At 39.7% G+C, this 18519-nt stretch overlaps 1 protein-coding gene across 5 annotated transcripts in view; it reads left to right on the forward strand.

Annotated features, from left to right (window-relative positions):
* The window catches only part of CDH6 (cadherin 6), a 111576-nt gene that overhangs the window by 80076 nt on the left and 12981 nt on the right, over positions 1 to 18519 (forward strand). For all 5 annotated transcript variants that reach the window (XM_054816044.1, XM_054816043.1, XM_054816045.1 and 2 more), the window contains 4 exons: positions 1977 to 2144; positions 3688 to 3875; positions 5340 to 5593; positions 14504 to 14640. In XM_054816044.1, the coding sequence (XP_054672019.1) occupies positions 1977 to 2144; positions 3688 to 3875; positions 5340 to 5593; positions 14504 to 14640 (747 nt within the window). The remainder of the gene's footprint in view (positions 1 to 1976; positions 2145 to 3687; positions 3876 to 5339; positions 5594 to 14503; positions 14641 to 18519) is intronic.

Here is an 18519-nt window from a genome sequence, read left to right on the forward strand (position 1 = left end):
TAGGACATATTAGACAAAAACATCAAAGAGATTACATCTTACTCAGTGCAAAATCTGACAAACTTAATAGGGCAATACATCTGTAAACATGACACCTACATTATTTTAATCTTATCAGCAAAGTCTAATAAATACAATTAGTACTGGATGTGAACCAGTTTTCAATCATTTTTAACAAGCAGTGGGTAGAGACTGCTGTGGATGCTTAAATTAAACCAAATAGGTTGGGTTTTAGAAGAAAACAGGAAACAGGTGGGTGTGGAAAAAAGTGCTTAATCCTCATAGATCTTCATAATGGCTAAATTAAGACTGAGAGTTTGTTCAGGTGGAGGTTTTTTCTCCTTCTGCTTCTTCAAAACTTGTTTAAAGTAATTATAATTTCTGTACATCTGCAACATATCACTTTAATGATAATTTTATGAAAGAAATCTTAATTAAGAATAATGATAGAAGAGGTAAAATTGTCTGTGGCGCCACACTAGAAGATCACAAATAGAATTCCAAACTTCTGAGTTCTGTTTTTGGAAGATGTTTAAATTATACACAGTGACTGGAATTTTTTATGGGCTAAGTAACAGACAGCTTTAGAACCTGTGCATGTAAAATATATGAATTCTCGCTGGCTGAATCTGCTGCACCATTGACTATCCGACTACATAGATCATCTCTTCTCAAGATTGATAACAAACTTCTCCAACAAGAAAGAAAGGATCTCAAGAAACTCCTTAAATGGGAACATCCCCTGTGATAGGTTGCTGGAAGCTAAAGAAATCGTTTCTCCTCAGCACCCTCACAGGAAAGGAATGGATTATCCCAGAGAATTAATCAGGTTTTAGGATTGTTTCTTAAATAAATCTTAGAGACTCAGGAAGGGAAAAGGAGGGAGGCATTAGATGTCTCAAAGAAAATCCTAAAGTGAAAAAATGTATAGAATTCTGAAAAGAGCCAAAATCAAAGGGATTCCCTTCAAGCATAAGGTATTAGATAATACAAGCAAGGATTTTTGCACTGATGCACTCATTCTGACTTGGACAGTACACTGTGTGCTCTTCTACCTAGAGTTATAATAAGGATAGTGTAGCTGGGAGTTCACCAGTAATAATCTTTTAGCAAGAGGGTTGTATGGGGCACAGAGGAGAAGCAAGGTAAACCACAGGCTTGATCTTCCTGCCATGGAAATCAATTGCAAAACTCCTAGAGTGAAATAAGTCTCTGTCAAAGCTGCTGTGAATTTTGCCATGGATTTCAGTACTTGAATTTCACCCCTTTTGCCTACAAAAGAGTCAGTTCTTAGCCTTAAGAGACCCAGTGAGAATGCAAACATTTTGCTTCATGGTAAATATGAATGATTGAATTTCAATAGGAGTTGGCCTCATAACTGATATTTGTGCCTTTGAAGAAGGAAGTGACTGGCAAAATCATTTCAATCAATGTATAAACAGAAATATATATACTTGGGCATGCTTGGATGCTCACAATTTTCTTAATTAATTTCTCTTCTCCCATTTAATGTTGTTGTACTGCCTCTTCAATGATGTCTTGCTGAAGTTAGCTTTTTTCTTTTTTTTTTTTAACCACATCTGTCAAAATAAAAATATTGACTGAACAGGAGAAAAAAGATGGAGCACTTTATAATGAACAAAGACCCTTTTTCCAGTTCAGTGAGAGACTTTAGCATGGAACTGAAAAGGGGTAAATAGTTATGTAAAATAACACTGCTCACAAATAGGTAGAACATCTTTCTGGGGATGCCACTAATACTGTGTCTGTCACGTAGGCAGCAGCCTGAGATACGATATGACAAGTCTGTAATTTAATGTGCCATCTCATAACAGTAAATATTTGTACTGGGCAAAGTTTACTTATTACACAGAGGTTGTTTTGTTCTTTAGGCTGTGGGGTTTTTTTAATAAGAATTTCCATCATAGTGAGTACCTTACTTGTGAATTCACCCTCTTCAATTTTCATGTTTTCAGGCATTATTAAAACTGCTTTGCTAAACATGGACCGTGAAAACAGGGAGCAATACCAAGTGGTCATCCAGGCTAAGGACATGGGAGGCCAAATGGGCGGATTATCAGGAACCACCACCGTGAACATCACATTGACTGACGTAAATGACAATCCACCTCGCTTCCCCCAGAGTATGGAATATTTATGTTCTATGTCTTTACAGTAAAATGGACGGAAATTGATAGGGTTTGTTTTGGGTTTTTTTCACCTGCGATATTGTTTATTCTGTTGTGTACTTACTGAGTATCAGATTCCTTTAAGAAAGAAAAAGACAACACACAAGCAAGCAATAGGATCATTCTAAAGTTAATTGCAATAACTGGGAAACATATCTTTAATATTTTTACTCTAGTTGCAGTAGATAGTCTGAGAGGTGAATTGATGTAGAGAAACATTATTTTTCCTACCCGTTAAATAGCTTTGATATAATCTATATAGCTTGATCAATATTATTTCTATTAGACTTTGTGATTAACTGCATTTTAAGATATCAGTTCTAATCTAACATATTTAAGTTCTGAAACATATTTATTTAAGTATGTAAAATGATCCCAAGAGCAATTCTATCAAAATGAATACTGACACCCAGAAAGCATTTGCCTCAATGGATTTTCCTATATTGTTTGCATACAGAAACAAAAGCATGTACATAAATTTACCAGATATTTCTGCCGATTCTCCTTCCCCTGTCTCAGATCATTTGATAGATATCTCTGTGATATTTAAGGGAATCATGTGAGCCAGATCTCTTAGAAAGTAATTTCTATTAATGACCATTCATGGCTATAAGTGATTCAAAGCAATTCAGCTTTCATCCACTTCTCTTTCCCTCTCTTTACTTCCTTCTCTCTTTCTTTCTTTTCTTCCTTCCTTCTCTCCCTCTTTTTCTTCTTTTTTGCTTTGTCTAACCACTGCTCTGTGTGTGATGTGTGTGTATCACAGTGTCAGTGTGTGTCAAAGTCAAGAGCAGCTGTTAGAGAAAATAATTGCAGATACTATCAGACAAATCAGCAAGCTTTGGCAGTTAAGTCACTGGGAAAGTTATTGGAAGCAACTTGTCATTTAAGTTCAAAGTCTGTTCTTAGCTGTGGGCAAAGCATTTCCATTTAAATTAGAGCAACTTAAGAGAAAATATAGCACTCTGCCTCCAATGAGTTAATTATACATCTCTGGACATAAGTGTCTTCAATATAAAAGCCAAAGATACAGCTTCATAATGCCAACATTCCCCGAATAGAGTTTTTTTCAGAGGAGAATTCAATGTAGCACGTTATTAATAGGCATTTGGACTGGATTTGGTTTTATTGTTACTAAGCTGCATTGGCCTCGGGCGGTTCTTAATATTTGTCTTTTGGCCTCAAGACATTTTTCATATACAATTTTGATATGGCCAACAGAGACCCTGATAATGTCTAGAAAGGGACATATGTTGCTAAAGATATACGTGTGTAGGAAAACAAAATGCCTATCCTTCGTACTAGAAAACAGAAAAATAAGTTACTTTTGTCCACATGAAAGTAAGGCAGAAGCTGAAGGCTGTTGCCCCTTGAAGTCCTGAAGATACAGCGACTCGCTAATTCATCTGGGCGTGCCCAGCATGGACAGCGGGCTGAGAGGTGGTGTCCAAAGTACCATGAGACTGACTGACAAAATTTCCTTCTCTGTCTGCTGCAGGCACATACCAATTCAAAGCTCCTGAGTCTACGCCACCTGACTCACCAGTTGGCAGGATAAAAGCGAATGATGCTGATGTGGATGAAAATGCAGAGATTGAATACAGCATCACTGAGGGGGATGGATATGACATGTTTGGAATTACCACAGACAAGGACACACAGGAAGGAATTATAACTGTCAAAAAGGTACACATCTTAACATACTCAATCCCAGCCTCTGAAATATCAATCAAAACTTTATCTAGCACATACTTGTTTTCCGTTTTTAGTGCAACATGTGTTGTTGATTAATTTGAATGCTATCTATTAGGAATCTCTACATTACCTATATAAAATTTCTTTTATACAAGCAATTGGGGTCCTTCCTCATATCCTCCTTTACTAAACCAGTGCACATACTTTGAAGAACCTGAGAGAGTAAATAATCTAGGGAATGGGATAGGACTGAGAATAAAAATTCTACAGTCTGAACATATACACAGAATAACTCAAGGAGGCACCACCCTCCAACTGTGATTTTATCCCTGGATGCTTACAGGATTTGCTGACTTACTAGAAGGTGCTGTATTAAGACCACAGAAATAATTAGTATCACTTTGCCTATACTGCACGATCAGAAGGTGTTCAATTGTATACCTATAAAGTATCTAAGTAAATAGACAAATTTCTTTTGACTCACAGTTTGTAAAAATGTAATTAATGAATCCATCAGCATGCTTTTGCTCTAGAAAAAAAATCACAGCGCCTTGCTGGATCACAATAGACATCATCTACTAGGTTGCACATTGGCTGTCAGAAGAGGTTTGAGAAATATTGTTTACAGTGGGTTATCAGGCAAGCTTGATAAGGTTACAGATATCATCCTCCATCAGTTCAAGTTCAGTCACCACTAGATAGACATTGTGTAGATTTTCCAAATATGCACTTGCTTATTGATATCAGTACGACACCTGTCATTACTTGTTTTTTAGGATATGCCTTCCAGTGGCTGATTATGATATCAGTCTAACTCTGTTTGCATTTCTGTCCATTGCTGACAGAGCTGTGAATTTTCTACAACATAATGGAAAAAAGGGGTGACTACTCTTTCCCCACATTTCTCTAAGTACTGTAACAAAGAGTCACTAAATGCTGCTGCTTCTTGCTTTTAATAGAGTGTGATATAGTCACAGCCTATCATAAAATCATGTTTTCCTTGATGGGTGGTCCTGGATGTCCAGACACTAGATGTCACAGTGTTTCATTTCAGTGATGGAATACCAATCTTTAAACAAGCAGCTCATAGAAAATCTTCCCCCATTTAGTGTGTGGTGCTTAGGGGCAAAGAATAGACAAGAAAACATCAAAATGCAAAAAATGACAGAATAAAAGGCATGAAGAGTTAAGACTCGTTGAGAAGGAAAGATTAATTGATGTTTTGGAATTCCAGGCATAGAATTCCCCAAAAAAGTGTGTGGGGGGGTTCCTATACTGTATCATCGGTGACATAGAGCCCTGTCTCTCTCCTTTCTGCTGGCATTTTAATTCCAGTTCAGTCTCCTGTTAGCTAGCACAAGCCTCTTCATGACATCCCCCATTCATTTGGCTCATCTGGCTGCAAGCCACAGCAATCCCCACAGACCTCTCAATTTTTTTTTTTTCTCTTCCCAGGCACTGGATTTTGAAAATAAAAACCTGTATATTCTGAAAGTGGAAGCCAGCAATACTCACGTGGACCCTCGATTCCTCTACCTGGGGCCATTCAAGGATTCAGCTACAGTCAGAATTCAGGTGGAGGATGTAGATGAACCCCCTGTGTTCAGCAGACCAGCATACATAATGGAAGTGAAAGAAGATGTTCCAATAAACAGTGTAATAGGAACAGTAACTGCTCAGGATCCAGATGCTGCCAAGAACCCTGTCAAGTAAGCATAGACTATTTCAGCTTGTGCATAAAGTTTTTACAGCTTTAATTTTGCTTTTTTCATGTCAGCACACAAAACAAATCACTTTTAACAATGAAATTGTTCACGTATGCTTAAATATGGAGTATTGTAGATGGTAAATGATCACTCACAGTTGAGCATATCTATGTATGTGTAATCGTGTTTGCATGGCCCTCGCATCTTGAATTACATGCTATCCTATTCAGTAACTAATGTTTGTGGTTATTTCTACCATAGAAGAATTTACTGGAAAAAGAGCACTAAGAAGTTCTTAGTGTTCTCCTTCCACCTTTAACATTTTCCAGTGCAGTGTGGCACATTCTCTAGGCTATATGACAGGGGCATGATTCAGCAGCCCTTTCTTCTCCCATCCATCCAGACCTGCTTAACAGAGGTCACATTTACCTTCTCTACACTGCAAGCAGAAATGCCTTAAAAGCAGCTCATGTGCACACACAGACTCTGATCTCACTTGTATCAGTGTAAAATAAGAAGCGGTCTCATGGACTTCATAAATTACACTTGCTGTGAATCAATAAACTAGTCTTAGAAGAAGTGGAGGAGATGTTAAGGTCGGAGTAACTAAACCTAAGCTTTCATTTTTTTGTAAGTTAACAGGTATATTGTTTCAATACATTTGAAAACATACTGGAGTACTTAACTCATACTGGATAGAGTATAAAAGAACTTCTAAATAGTTGTGTGCTTTAATTAAAGTTCATTGCTACTGACAAGGCAGTAGGAGGAGGAAATGAAAAATACAGCAATATTAAATCGAGGTCGATTTTCAGCATGTCTCTGGGTTGGGCACCTTGGAAATGCAATAGCAGTCTTAAGATCAAAATAGAACAATGCAGGTTTAATAAAAAACCAATCCATCAATACTTTGCACTTCTGCAAACAACTATCTTTCATCAAGATATCTTACAATGTTTATGAAGCATGAGTAAGTTTTAAGCTCTCGGCTCATCTTGTGAGAGGAGTAAATATTATCGTCTTAATTTCCTAGATGAAGAAACTAAATCTAAAACCTTTTCGGGCAGAAACCCTCTCTGCCTTCAGTTTACATGCAATGTCCTGCACATGAATTCTTGTTCAAGACTAATTTTAATTAATGTTTGCTTCCATAGAATCATAGAATGGTTTGGGTTGGAAAAGACCTCAAATATCACCTAGTTCCAACCCCCCCCTACCATGGGCAGGAACACCTTCCACTAGACCAGGTTGCCCAAAGCCCCATCCAACCTGGCCTTGAACACTTCCAGGGAGGGGGCCTCCGCAGCTTCTCTGGGCAACCTGTTTCAGTGCCTCACTACTCTCACAGGAAAGAATTTCTTCCTTATATCTAGTCTAAATCTACTCTCTCACAGTTTAAAAACATTACCCCTTGTCCTGTCACTACACGCCCTTGTAACCAGTCTAAGAAGTCCCCCTCCATCTTTCCTGTAGGTCCCTTCAGGTACTGGAAGGCTGCTATAAGGTCTCCTCAGAGCCTTCTCTTCTCCAGGCTGAACAACCCCAACTCTCTCAGCCTGTCCTCATAGGAGAGGTGCTCCAGCCCTCTGATCAGCTTCGTGGCCCTCCTCTGGACTCACTCCAACAGCTCCATGTCCTTCTTATGTTGGAGGGCCCAGAGCTGAACACAGCACTCCAGGTGCGGTCTCACAAGAGCGGAGTAGAGGGGGAGAGTCACCTCCCTGGACCTGCTGGTCACACCTCTTTTGATGCAGCCCAGGATATGGTTGGCTTTCTGGGCTGCAAGCACACTTTGCTGCGTCAGATTGAGCTTCTCATCAACCAACACCCCCAGGTCCTTCTCCTCAGGGCTGCTCTTAATCCATTTTCTGCCCAGCCTGTAGTTGTGCTTGGGATTGCCCTGACCCATGTGCTGGACCTTGCACTTGACCTTGTCAAACTTCATGCAGTTTGCACAGGCCCACCTCTCAAGTCTGCCAAGGTCCCTCTGGATGGCATCCCTTCCCTCCAGCACGTTGACCGCACCACACAGCCTGGCATCATCAGCAAACTTGCTGAGGGTGCACTCAATCCCACTGTCCATGTTGCCAACAAAGATGTTGAACAGTGCCGGTCCCAGTACCGACCCCTGAGGAACACCACTCATCACTGTTCTCCACTTGCACATTGAGCCATTGACCATAACTCTTTGAGTGCGACCATCCAGCCAATTCCTTATCCACCAAGTGGTCCATCCATCAAATCCATGTCTCTCCAATTTAGAGAGAAGGATGTCGTGCACGACAGTGTCAAATGCTTTGCACAAGTCCAGGTAGATGATGTCAGTCACTCTTCCCTTATCTACCAATGCTGTAACCCCATCACAGAAGGCCACCAAATTTGTCAGGCATGATTTGCCCTTAGCGAAGCCATGTTGGCTGTCACCAATCACCTCCTTATTTTCCATGTGCCTGAGCATAGTCTCCAGGAGGATCTGCTCCATGATCTTGCTGGACACAGAGGTGAGACTGACCAGCCTGTAGTTCCCTGGGTCTTCCTTTTTTTTACTTTTTAAAAATGGGGGTTATGTTTCCCCTTTTCCAGTTAAGGGGAACTTCAGAATGCCACAACTTCTCAAATAGGATGGACAGTGGCTTAGCAACTTCATCTGCCAGTTCCCTCAGGACACACAGATGCATCCCATCAGGTCCCTTCAGTGGCACCTTTGGGTTCTTTAGGTATTCTCGAACCTCATCTTCTGCTACAGTGGGTGGTTCTTCATCCTCCCAGTCCCTGCCTTTGCCTTCTGCGACTTGGTCAGTCTGGCTAGAGCACTTGCTGGTGAAGACTGAGGCAAAAAAGTTGTTGAGTACCTCAGCCTTCTCTGTATCCTGGGTAACCAGGTCTCCTGTTTTCCCCTGAAGAGGGCCCACATTTTCCCTAATCTTCCTTTTATCACTGACATACCTACAGAAGCTTTTCTTGTTGCCCTTGACATCCCTGGCCAGATTTAATTCTATCAGGGCTTTAGCTTTCCTGATGTGATCCCAGTTCTCTGCATTCCTCCCAGGCTACCTGCCCTTACTTCCAGCCCCTGTAGGCTTCCTTTTTGTGTTTGAGTTTGTCCAAGATCTCCTTGTTCATCTATGCAGGCCTCCTGGCATTTTTGCCTGACTTCCTCTTTGTTGGGATGCATTGCTCCTGAGCTTGGAGGAGGTCATCCCTTGAATACTAACCAGCTGTCTTGGGCCCCTCTTCCCTCCAGGGCTTTCTCCCATGGTACTCTACCTAGCAGATCCCCGAAGAACCAAAGTCTGCTCTCCTGAAGTCCAGAGCAGTGAGCTTGCTGTGCACCCTTCTCGCTGCCCTGAGGATCTTGAACTCCACCATTTCATGGTCACTGCAGCCAAGGCTGCCCTTGACCTTCACATTCCCCACCAGCCCCTCCTTGTTGGTGAGAACAAGGTCCAGCATGGCACCTCTCCTCATTGGCTCCTCTGTCACTTGGAGAAGGAAGTTATCATCCATGCATTCCAGGAACCTCCTGGATTGCTTCTGCCCTGCTGTGTTGTCCCTCCAACAGATATCGGGGTGATTGAAGTCCCCTCATGATGACCAGGGCCTGTGAATGTGAGGCTACTCCTAATCGTCTACAGAGGGCCTCATCCGCTTAGTCTTCTTGGTTAGGTGGCCTGTAGCAGACCCCCACTATAGTGTCCCTTGCCTCTGCCCTCCCTTTAATCCTGACCCATAAGCTTTTGGTCAACTCCTCACCTATCCCCAGGTGGAGCTCCATGCACTCCAGCTGGTCATTGACCAAGAGGGTGACACCCCCTCCTCATCTCCCCTGCCTGTCCTTCCTAAAGAGCCTGCATCCTTCCATCCCAACACTCCAGTCATAGGAGCCATCCCACCACGTGTCCATGATGCCAATAAGATCACAGCCCTGCAGGCATGCACACATCTCCAACTCCTCTTGTTTATTCCCCATGCTATGTGTGTTTGCATAGAGGCATTTCAGCTGGGCCCCCGATGAAGGTGACTGACTGGCTGGAGTGGCTGGAATTCCTTTGTGTGGCACTTCAGGTGCTCTCCTGCTGACCTGTGATCCTCTTCCGGGCTCTGGGCATCTATTGCTGGCACCGGCATCCAACTGGTAGGAGTGGGATGGATTGAGGTTCCCCTCCCCCAGCAACTTTAGTTTAAAGCCCTCTTCACCAGCTTGACAAGCCTATGACTGAAGATGCTCTTCTTTTTAATTTCTATCATGATATACAACAATTATATGGAATTCTGGACTAGCAGAGCATAGTAATGTAAAGAGCAACATAATGTTTTGCTGACTTCGGTGAACTGCAGGGACAGAATAAACCCCTTCTATAGCCTGTCTTCATGGGTGTGCTAGCATGAAGATGCACAATTGGTTGGGGTGATACCCAGGCCCCTTCCAGTCTTCATATGAACTCACTTTTTTGTATCTAATGGCACTGGAGAGTGGGGGGAGTGCTTCCCTGCTTCCCTCTGCTTCCCTATGGTGATAACTACAACCATTTGCATTTCACACCAGCACCAGCTTCTAATTATAAGTGATTTACAGTGGATAGGGATTATGCTGTTCATTGTTGAGTACTGCCTACTGACTCTTTTCTATTAATTGAATGTGTGTGCTAAAACTTACCTATCTTTCAAAGGGCAGTTCTTTAATACAGTATACTTTGCATATTGAAGTATCAGAAAATTATTGAGCAAAATTTAGCAGACGTGTCAAAATGAATGCAGTGCAGCAGAAAACTTGTCTCCTTTAGATTCTAATAGCATGAAACAATCAAGGTGAAAGGAGAAGGAAAAGAAAAATGAGGAAGAGGTTAGAGTAACAGAAATAAGCACAGCAAGAAGAAACATGAAATCAGCAAGAGGGGAAGGAACTCAGCGGAGAGCAGTAGCCTGAGAGATGTTAGCTTGTAATAAATGTAATTTTATGGTGCTAATATCTTGAATATCTCCTAGAATTTAGGGGCATGGGTTGAGTCTGCATCTTTTTGACAGGGTGATTTTTTTTTTTTCCATCGTGCAATAGAGATGCTAAATCCAATTTTCACTCTGAGCTTCGGGGAAGATGCAATTAGACTGTATATATATGACTTGTCACTTGCTTGTCAATTTTTCTTGATGGTTAAAAATAAAATTTTTAGACACTTGATATTACAATGAAAACCTTCCATTTTCTCCTCTACTTGAGCAAAGATTTCTCTTTTTAAACAAACTGAGCCCTAACTCTGTTAGATGAAAGCCCCTTTGATCTTCCATTAAAGGAAACCTTCACAATATCATTATGAAAATGCATTATGAAAGATGCACGCACACATCCCTTCCTGACCCACAAATCTTCCTGACTTGCAGTTACATTAGACAGCAAGCTGCTGAACGTCAGAAGACAATGAAGCAATAGCAAACTATGAAGTGGATATCTGCCCTGGTTGTAAGAGTGCATAATCGTGCACGACCTGTGTGTAGGTAGAGCTACATTTCGTCAGTCCAGCCCTTATAGATAAGCTTTGCTGTGACATGACATTAAGAAAATATAAAAATACACAAAAAGATGTTTGGCTGTATTTGAATATGCATCCATGTGTAGCAACATTAATAAACTCCTGAGTAATACTCCATTGTCCAGCTGTGCTTTAAAAAAAAAGTTTTGCGGTCTGCTTGTGCTTGATCTAAACAGAAATATGAACCGCTGCATACTGAAAAAAATAATGCTGCAACTGGCACTGCTGTATTGTACATCAGATCTTTTTAAATTGCTAGTTGAGTTTTTTTGCTATAGTAACTCCTCAGAGGCATAATGAAGTTCATCAGTCACTGGAACTGTCTCCCTGCTGTGATTTGATTTACTAAAGTATCCCAGATGAAAATGATCTGCAAACAAATGTAAGGCTTAATTTTGTTTGTGTATTTTACTGACAACATATTTGCATGTGTTAGATTCTCTCTTTCACCCTCCCCTTTTTCCTGTTACGTGCAAGGAGAGACTGGAATCTACATAGATACCTTTTAACTTTCTGGCTTGTCAGTTCCTCAAGGTTTGAAAGGGATGAAGTCCTGAAATCTGACAAATACGCACCAGTAATTTCATTAAATAAATGCAAAAATGAGTTTGATGATGTCTGCTTAATTCTTACTAGGTTATGATCCATAAATTAGAATCACCACCAGTTCAACATAATTAACAGTCCTTGATCAAAAGAAACTGAATTATACAAACTGAGAAACAGAAGTGACAGTCTAGCTTATTAAAATCATCCTTCTAGACCGGGGTTAATGGTATAATCAGAATATACTTTAACTGTATTGACCTTGTATGTATTTTCTTTTGAATATGAAGAAATAAAATTAACATTTCATTAAGAAGCTGTTCTCAGGTTTGGTTTTTGGTTTTTGGGGGTTTTTTTTGTGAGTTTAACGTTCCACTGTACAAATGACTGAATATACATATGGTTTTACAAGGACTTATATTTTAAAATTCGTAATATCTTGAAGAAGTCCTCAGTGTTACAGCTCTGGTAACATTAGAAAAAGTGAGAACTTTTTTTTTTTTCTTCCAGATACTGTACCACAGATTGAATTTGGGAAATCTTACAAATTAATTATAGTGATTATTTTAATGCCAAGGCATTAAAATGTGCTAAGGCAGCAAGATATTTTGAGTCCATTCATAATGTGAAGCATGAGTAAAAGCATAATTGAAGAAAAAGAGCCCAACAATCGGACAACTCATGCCTAAAGCTAGTTGCTTACTTAAATATTTTGCTGAATAAGAGCCTGAAACATAGTATCACAGTTGGCTGGAACAGCTAATCTATGGCAAATCCTGATATTTCATTTCAAATAGGAATGCAGAATCTAGATTTACTGTGAAATGGAAATACCAAAGTATTTCAGCTGAAAGATATGGAAATGAGCTACAAAATACCTGAAAAATAATTGAATTCACAAAATACCACCATGATATCATATAAAAGCCTGAATGAATGAAAGTTAAAATGAAATGTTTACCATATCAAGTACTTACTTTGTCAAAATATAAGAGAGTCAGACCGGTTTGTATAAACTTGTTTCCATCAAACATTTCAGCTAAGTCAACAAATTCACATGTACTATTTAGATTTGGACAAAACACCACGGCTTGCTGGAGCTGTCCCATCAGTCGGCGCTGCCTGTTACATACCTTCTCACGTACTCTTTTCAAGCTGATGGTAACGTTATGCTGCTGCATAAAGGAACTAGGCTAGTGACACCACAGCTGACTGCATGCAGCTGAAATTGCGGTACTATTAGTCAAATGACAGCAACAAATAAAAACTAAATCAACTCCTGAAAAACTAGCAAAGTGTGTCTATGCAAGTCCCACCAAAAAAAAGTTAGCTGTGCGAGTACCTTTGAATCTCATGTGGTTGTTTCCAGAGGAATTTAATGTGGAAAAAGAAAAACAATATATTGAAAATAATTAGTACTTGCTATAGTTTTGTTTAGGAACGTAGGCTACACTACAATTCCCATTTTAGAATAAAAGCAGCCTAATTTGCTGTGGATATTATATCCCATCTTTTTACTTGCAAACAAGAAAAAAAAAAAAGCAGTTACAAGATAGTTGCAAATTAGTTCGTTTTAAACCTTTGTCAGAATCACATGTTTCAACTGGACTCTTCTATCCCCTCCTCCTTCCACGCATGATGTTTCTCAGAAGTTAAGGGACACTGCACAGGCACTGGGAAATCTGTGCGGAATAAGGGACTTGTCACACAGCTGCTCCTAGGGCAGAGCAAGGAACGGAAATTTTTCTTCAGCCTCTGCAAGTCCCTCAGTTCTGTAGCAGCAGCAAACTCTGCCAGTCATTCTCCTGGCCCAGTTTTCATCTGACTGCATACCAGCTCAGCCGTATCTTTGTCCTTGCCTGGACACAAGGGACAGCAGGAGCTGCCTTGTCTCCATCGACGTGACCTGCAAGGGGACCAAGGGAGCACGCTGGGTTTCCTAAGGCTCTGTCCTGCACTGTACATCAGCACCCTTTCAGGCTTGAAATAAGAGCAGAATAATGCAACTGTATTCTTGCTCATCAGACACATATTTCCATCAAAACCTCCATAATTTATGCGAGAATTTTCTCTTCATGAGAGATGAAACCAAGTCACAGCATTTGTGTCAGGGTGGTAGCACCCTCTCCTGTGAACTGGAGAGTTCTGCTTTTAAAGTTGGATTCAGTTCAGCAGAAGTGGTGAAAGATCAGACTGAAAATTTGAATCCTTATTTAGACTCTGAGCTCCTCCAGAGCTTGTTAGCGTTCATTTTCACATCTAGATACCATCAAGCAGAGCTGAGCATGTTAGCTTTAATGAATTACAGCAAACCTTTATGTGATATCTACCGTGGAATAATGAATCTCGGTTCCGTGATGACTTGGTTTTGGGGGGCAGTCTTTTCAAATGCTGGGAAATGAAAGGCAGACATACACCCCAGCTGTCAAATTTTATATCAGAAATTATTTGGAACAGTTGAGATATCAAACCATAAAAAGAGGGGTTTGTAATGGGAAAGCCAACTCAGCCTTAAAATAAACTTCATATCTTTCAGGACACAGACTTCACATTTCTCACTAAAAACAAAGCTTTGATGATTCTCAGAGGTATGTAAATTCTGCAGTAATTCATTTATTCAGTGACAATGCTCCACCTTCTAAATCAAACCTCCAATGCGTCATTATCCAGTAGCTCAGAACTAGCTCTTTGTGTGAATGTATAAAGACTCTGAAGCCTGTGCTGAAAACAAAAGTCAACCCCATTTACCCACTGTTTGATGTCTACTCTTAGAAAATGGTTTAAGAACATAGGAATTAAAAGGAAAGCATTCTCCTAACCCATGTCTCTGTATTTGCAGGTATTCTGTAGATCGACACACTGATATGGACAGAGTATTCAACATCAATTCAGGAAATGGTTCGATATTTACTTCAAAAACCCTTGACCGGGAAACACTGCTATGGCACAACATTACAGTAATAGCAGCAGAGATCAGTAAGTCAAAGCTAAATACCACTGCTGTCCCTGATGTAATGAATTTAGCTTCTAGCCGAGCGTGTGGAAAGCACGGCTGGACAGATGTCAGGTTATATGGATAGTCCACTCAATACTAATGAAGAAGCGGAAACTCTGTGAGAGGTGGTCTGCAGTTTTATGTTTACTAGGAACACAGTTCATGAAGAGGTAACTTAGCTGAGCAGGGAGGAAAGGTAACAACTCTGCGTTTTCTAATCAGTAATAGCCATTTTTAATTTTGAACATGATTATTGAATTCTGAAATTGGTATGCAGCAAGAAAGATGGTTTAAAGCCAAACTGCATTCCGTGGCTGAATTCAGTCTGATCCAGACTGAATATAGCACAGGCTGGATGTTTTCAAGTAAGACTAAGGTGGCTGAGCTGAGTGAGGTACCCAGATCTTAATCTGGTTTAAGGATTTCCATTTTTAACTTCTTTACCATCCTTTGAAATTACGAGCCATAGTTACAAATCAGTCTGTCACTTAGTTTAGAATTGCTCAGAAGATGTAATCTTGTGATACCAGTTGTGATCATTTTAGGAGCTGAAATGCCAGGGATCTAGATAAGGACATGTATGCACGGTGACCTTAATAAACAATCATCTTTATTTTAATACATTAACTATAAGCATGTGACATGGTCAAGTAACAGCAAATGAAATTCTATTCACTTTTGCAGCATCACAGTGCCTACAATTGTGAAACACGGTAGGATGGTAGATAGATCTAATATAAACACCACTTCTATGACCATCACAAAGTCTTTGTGCAACATAAAGGCTAAATGGCTATTTTATTTTTTTTAAACAATCTGAGACAATATAAGTTCTACTTTCTTATGTTGTGTGTACGTGTATACAGCTCAGTCAGCTGCTGAATGGTGAGGAGAGTATAACTAAGGAGTACTTGACTCCAGCTTTCTCTATTCTGTAGGTCTTTTTAAAGCTTAAAACTGATGTGAAACAATGCTATTGAGGCAAGCAGGTGGGGTTATGTAAAAGAGTACTGGGCTAAAGCTTACAGGAATGATGTTTCTTAATAGTTTTGTCCTTCTCGTGAAAGCTTTCACCTTTCAATGCTAGGTATGTGGTTTCAGCATACCAAACACTGACTTCTGGCTGCCGGTTAGTCAGGTGTTTGTGTTCCTGTTAAGTCTTGAAGGAGCAATCTAGGGTCAAGAGTTGTACACTACAGACTGAGCTCCTGGGTAGAGGAGGAGGGGAAAAATAAACACCTGAAAAGTAAAGAATAGCAATAGCATTTAGGAATAACACTTGTATTGATCCCAGAGGAGATGAAATAATATACAGTATAGAAAACAGTACACTAAGTGAAAACCAACTTAGCATCTATATGAAATACTCATTTAATTCTTTGCCTCCTCCCCTAAGGACAGACCTTCTACTGGCCCAAACACTCTCAACTAAACCTTTTGTGTCTGACAAAGGCTTCTGTCTTAATTACCATTCCTCTTTAGTCTGAGTCCTTCCAGGCTGCAACAAGCCACTTCTCAGGCTGTGCTTCACTGAGCCTACACCAAATTTGGCATAACTGGGCTCCATGCCTTCCAAAGGCAATTTGCTTGGCTGAAATGCAGCTACTGTTGAAACAAGCCCTGGTCTGATCCAGGCTACCTCACTAATTTTAATCTCAAGTGAGTAGACTGGAAAGCACCCCTTAATGCTCCTAGTTAAACCCAGTAATTTCTAGCAAGGCTAGCTAAAGTCCCATTCCACTAAATTCCAGCTAATCACTGATTGCTATCAGTGGCATTGCATCACATCAAACTCCAGGTATATTTCACTGAAGTAATCTAAAAGAAATATTGAATCAAGTCACAGGCAGGATGCTCATTCAGATTGATGGGTGCTCCCTTTGATATAAAAAAAGGTAAATAAATAACAAAAAAAGATAAAGTCATAAAGAGAAACACCTTTCAGTGATGACTGTTCTTAATTTCATTTTACAGTAGAAAAAAAAATTAAAATACGGAATTTGTTTTGCCTTCATCTAAAATTGTCAGTAAGTTTAGGTAGCTCTATTTTTGAATGTTGTTCTTTTTCACCAGTATGAGCTGCAGTTGCTCAGCAGCCCAGAGAATCATGCTGTGAATGTTTCAGGCAAATAGTTGGTGAAACACTGGGTCAGTAATATGCCATGGTCAGAAGACAAAGTGGCAATAAAACTCAGTACACAGGGCTACTGAATCACAGCTGCAGAATTACAGATGATTTACCGAAGAGAATTCCCAGAGTATTTTAAAATGTTCTTTACTTAACACTTAAGGGTAAATCAAACATTGGCAGGACTTTGAGACTGTATTCAGAAAAAAAACCCAACAAACCAAACCCAAAAACAAACCCCAAAACTTTAACAGTTTGGTTGCTGGCTCAACAGAGAACATACCACTACAGAGATGAATAGATTTAAGCACTTCATTGAGTCTGTGGAGCTTTTTTTGGAGATGGAGCCCAGCAGTAATTGAGGGGTAAATGCAAACAAATTAACCTGCACCAATTAATCTGCAAAAATAATTTGAAAGATGATTAAAAAAGACTTTAAGATGTATACATATATTTCAACTTACATTTCCATTAAATCAGAAAAAAGGCCCATGTCCATAAAGCATAGAGTTTTTGCGAAGTTCCTATTTATTACAGTTTCATTTGAAATTGTGAGACTCTTAAGCACCTAGAAGTAAAATGAAAATATGTAGTTCATGGTTCAAAAAACAGGAAAGAAAACAATTACAATCGTTGAGAGGAAAAGAAACACATTTGCCAATATATTAGCATGTATTGGTTAGAAAAGTATGCCCTTATAAAATAGTCTTGCCAATAGTCCTGCGACTTCAAATAAGTACCTTTTATTTCTGCCTATTATAAAAATTCAACATTTGTATTGATGTATTTTAGCACAGAATTCAGCCTAGTCTATATTATACCTAAACTGTTATTTTATACACTGAATGAATTTAGCCCAATGATTCATATTAGAAAGCGGTTTATGCCTAATGGAATCATATTAACTTCAATTCGACTGTGGAGCTTTAAAGCACAATATTTTGTCCAAGTGACTGAGCTCTGTAATAAAAATATACAGTGCCAATGTTGGAGAAGGCATTTTTGAATTTATAAAAGTATGATAAACACAGTAATAGGACTTGTATTAAAGCCTAACTCAACAAGCTACCATAATGAATGCTTGTAGAAGCATACAGAGTCTTAGATCTGCTATATTTTATTGCACTATTTTTTTCACTTGAATCATAGGTTAAAATGCATTAATAAACTATATTAACACACGTAGGAAATTAATGTAGCAAAACTCTGTATGAGCCCTCATGAAAGGGAGGGGAAAGGTGTTTATTTTAAAAGAAACTAATTTCAGTCACGTTCCTTCCTTCATAGATTTCACTGTCGCACATTCCCACACCCACAGAGTCCCAGGCACTGAGGTGGGCATGTCTGGGTGAGCTGTGTGTGATATGGAGCACAAAGGACACAGATCAATCTCTCTTGGTTTTGTTTTGACCGGTGATGACAAGTTGGTTTCTGGGCAGGTCTTGTACCTTTTAGGAGTTGATGGTTGTTATGATGTGACTTTTTGCCTCAGAATCTTGCCTATTTCATCACTCATGGCTCCTAGGCAAGGTTGCTGCCTGTTACCTTTCTTCCTTATTTTGCATGTCTTCATGACTAAAGTCTGTCTCCTCCCACCAGGAAAAGGAATGTTCTATACAATGTGGTGCATTTCCAAATGTTTTAATTTTTATCTAGAAAGATGACAATATTTTCATCAGTATTTAATGCTCAGGAATATCCTTGTCAAATTCATTCTCTTGGCACTATACAG

The sequence above is a fragment of the Grus americana genome, chromosome 2 (genome assembly GCF_028858705.1).
Source record: "Grus americana isolate bGruAme1 chromosome 2, bGruAme1.mat, whole genome shotgun sequence".
Taxonomy (NCBI): domain Eukaryota; kingdom Metazoa; phylum Chordata; class Aves; order Gruiformes; family Gruidae; genus Grus; species Grus americana.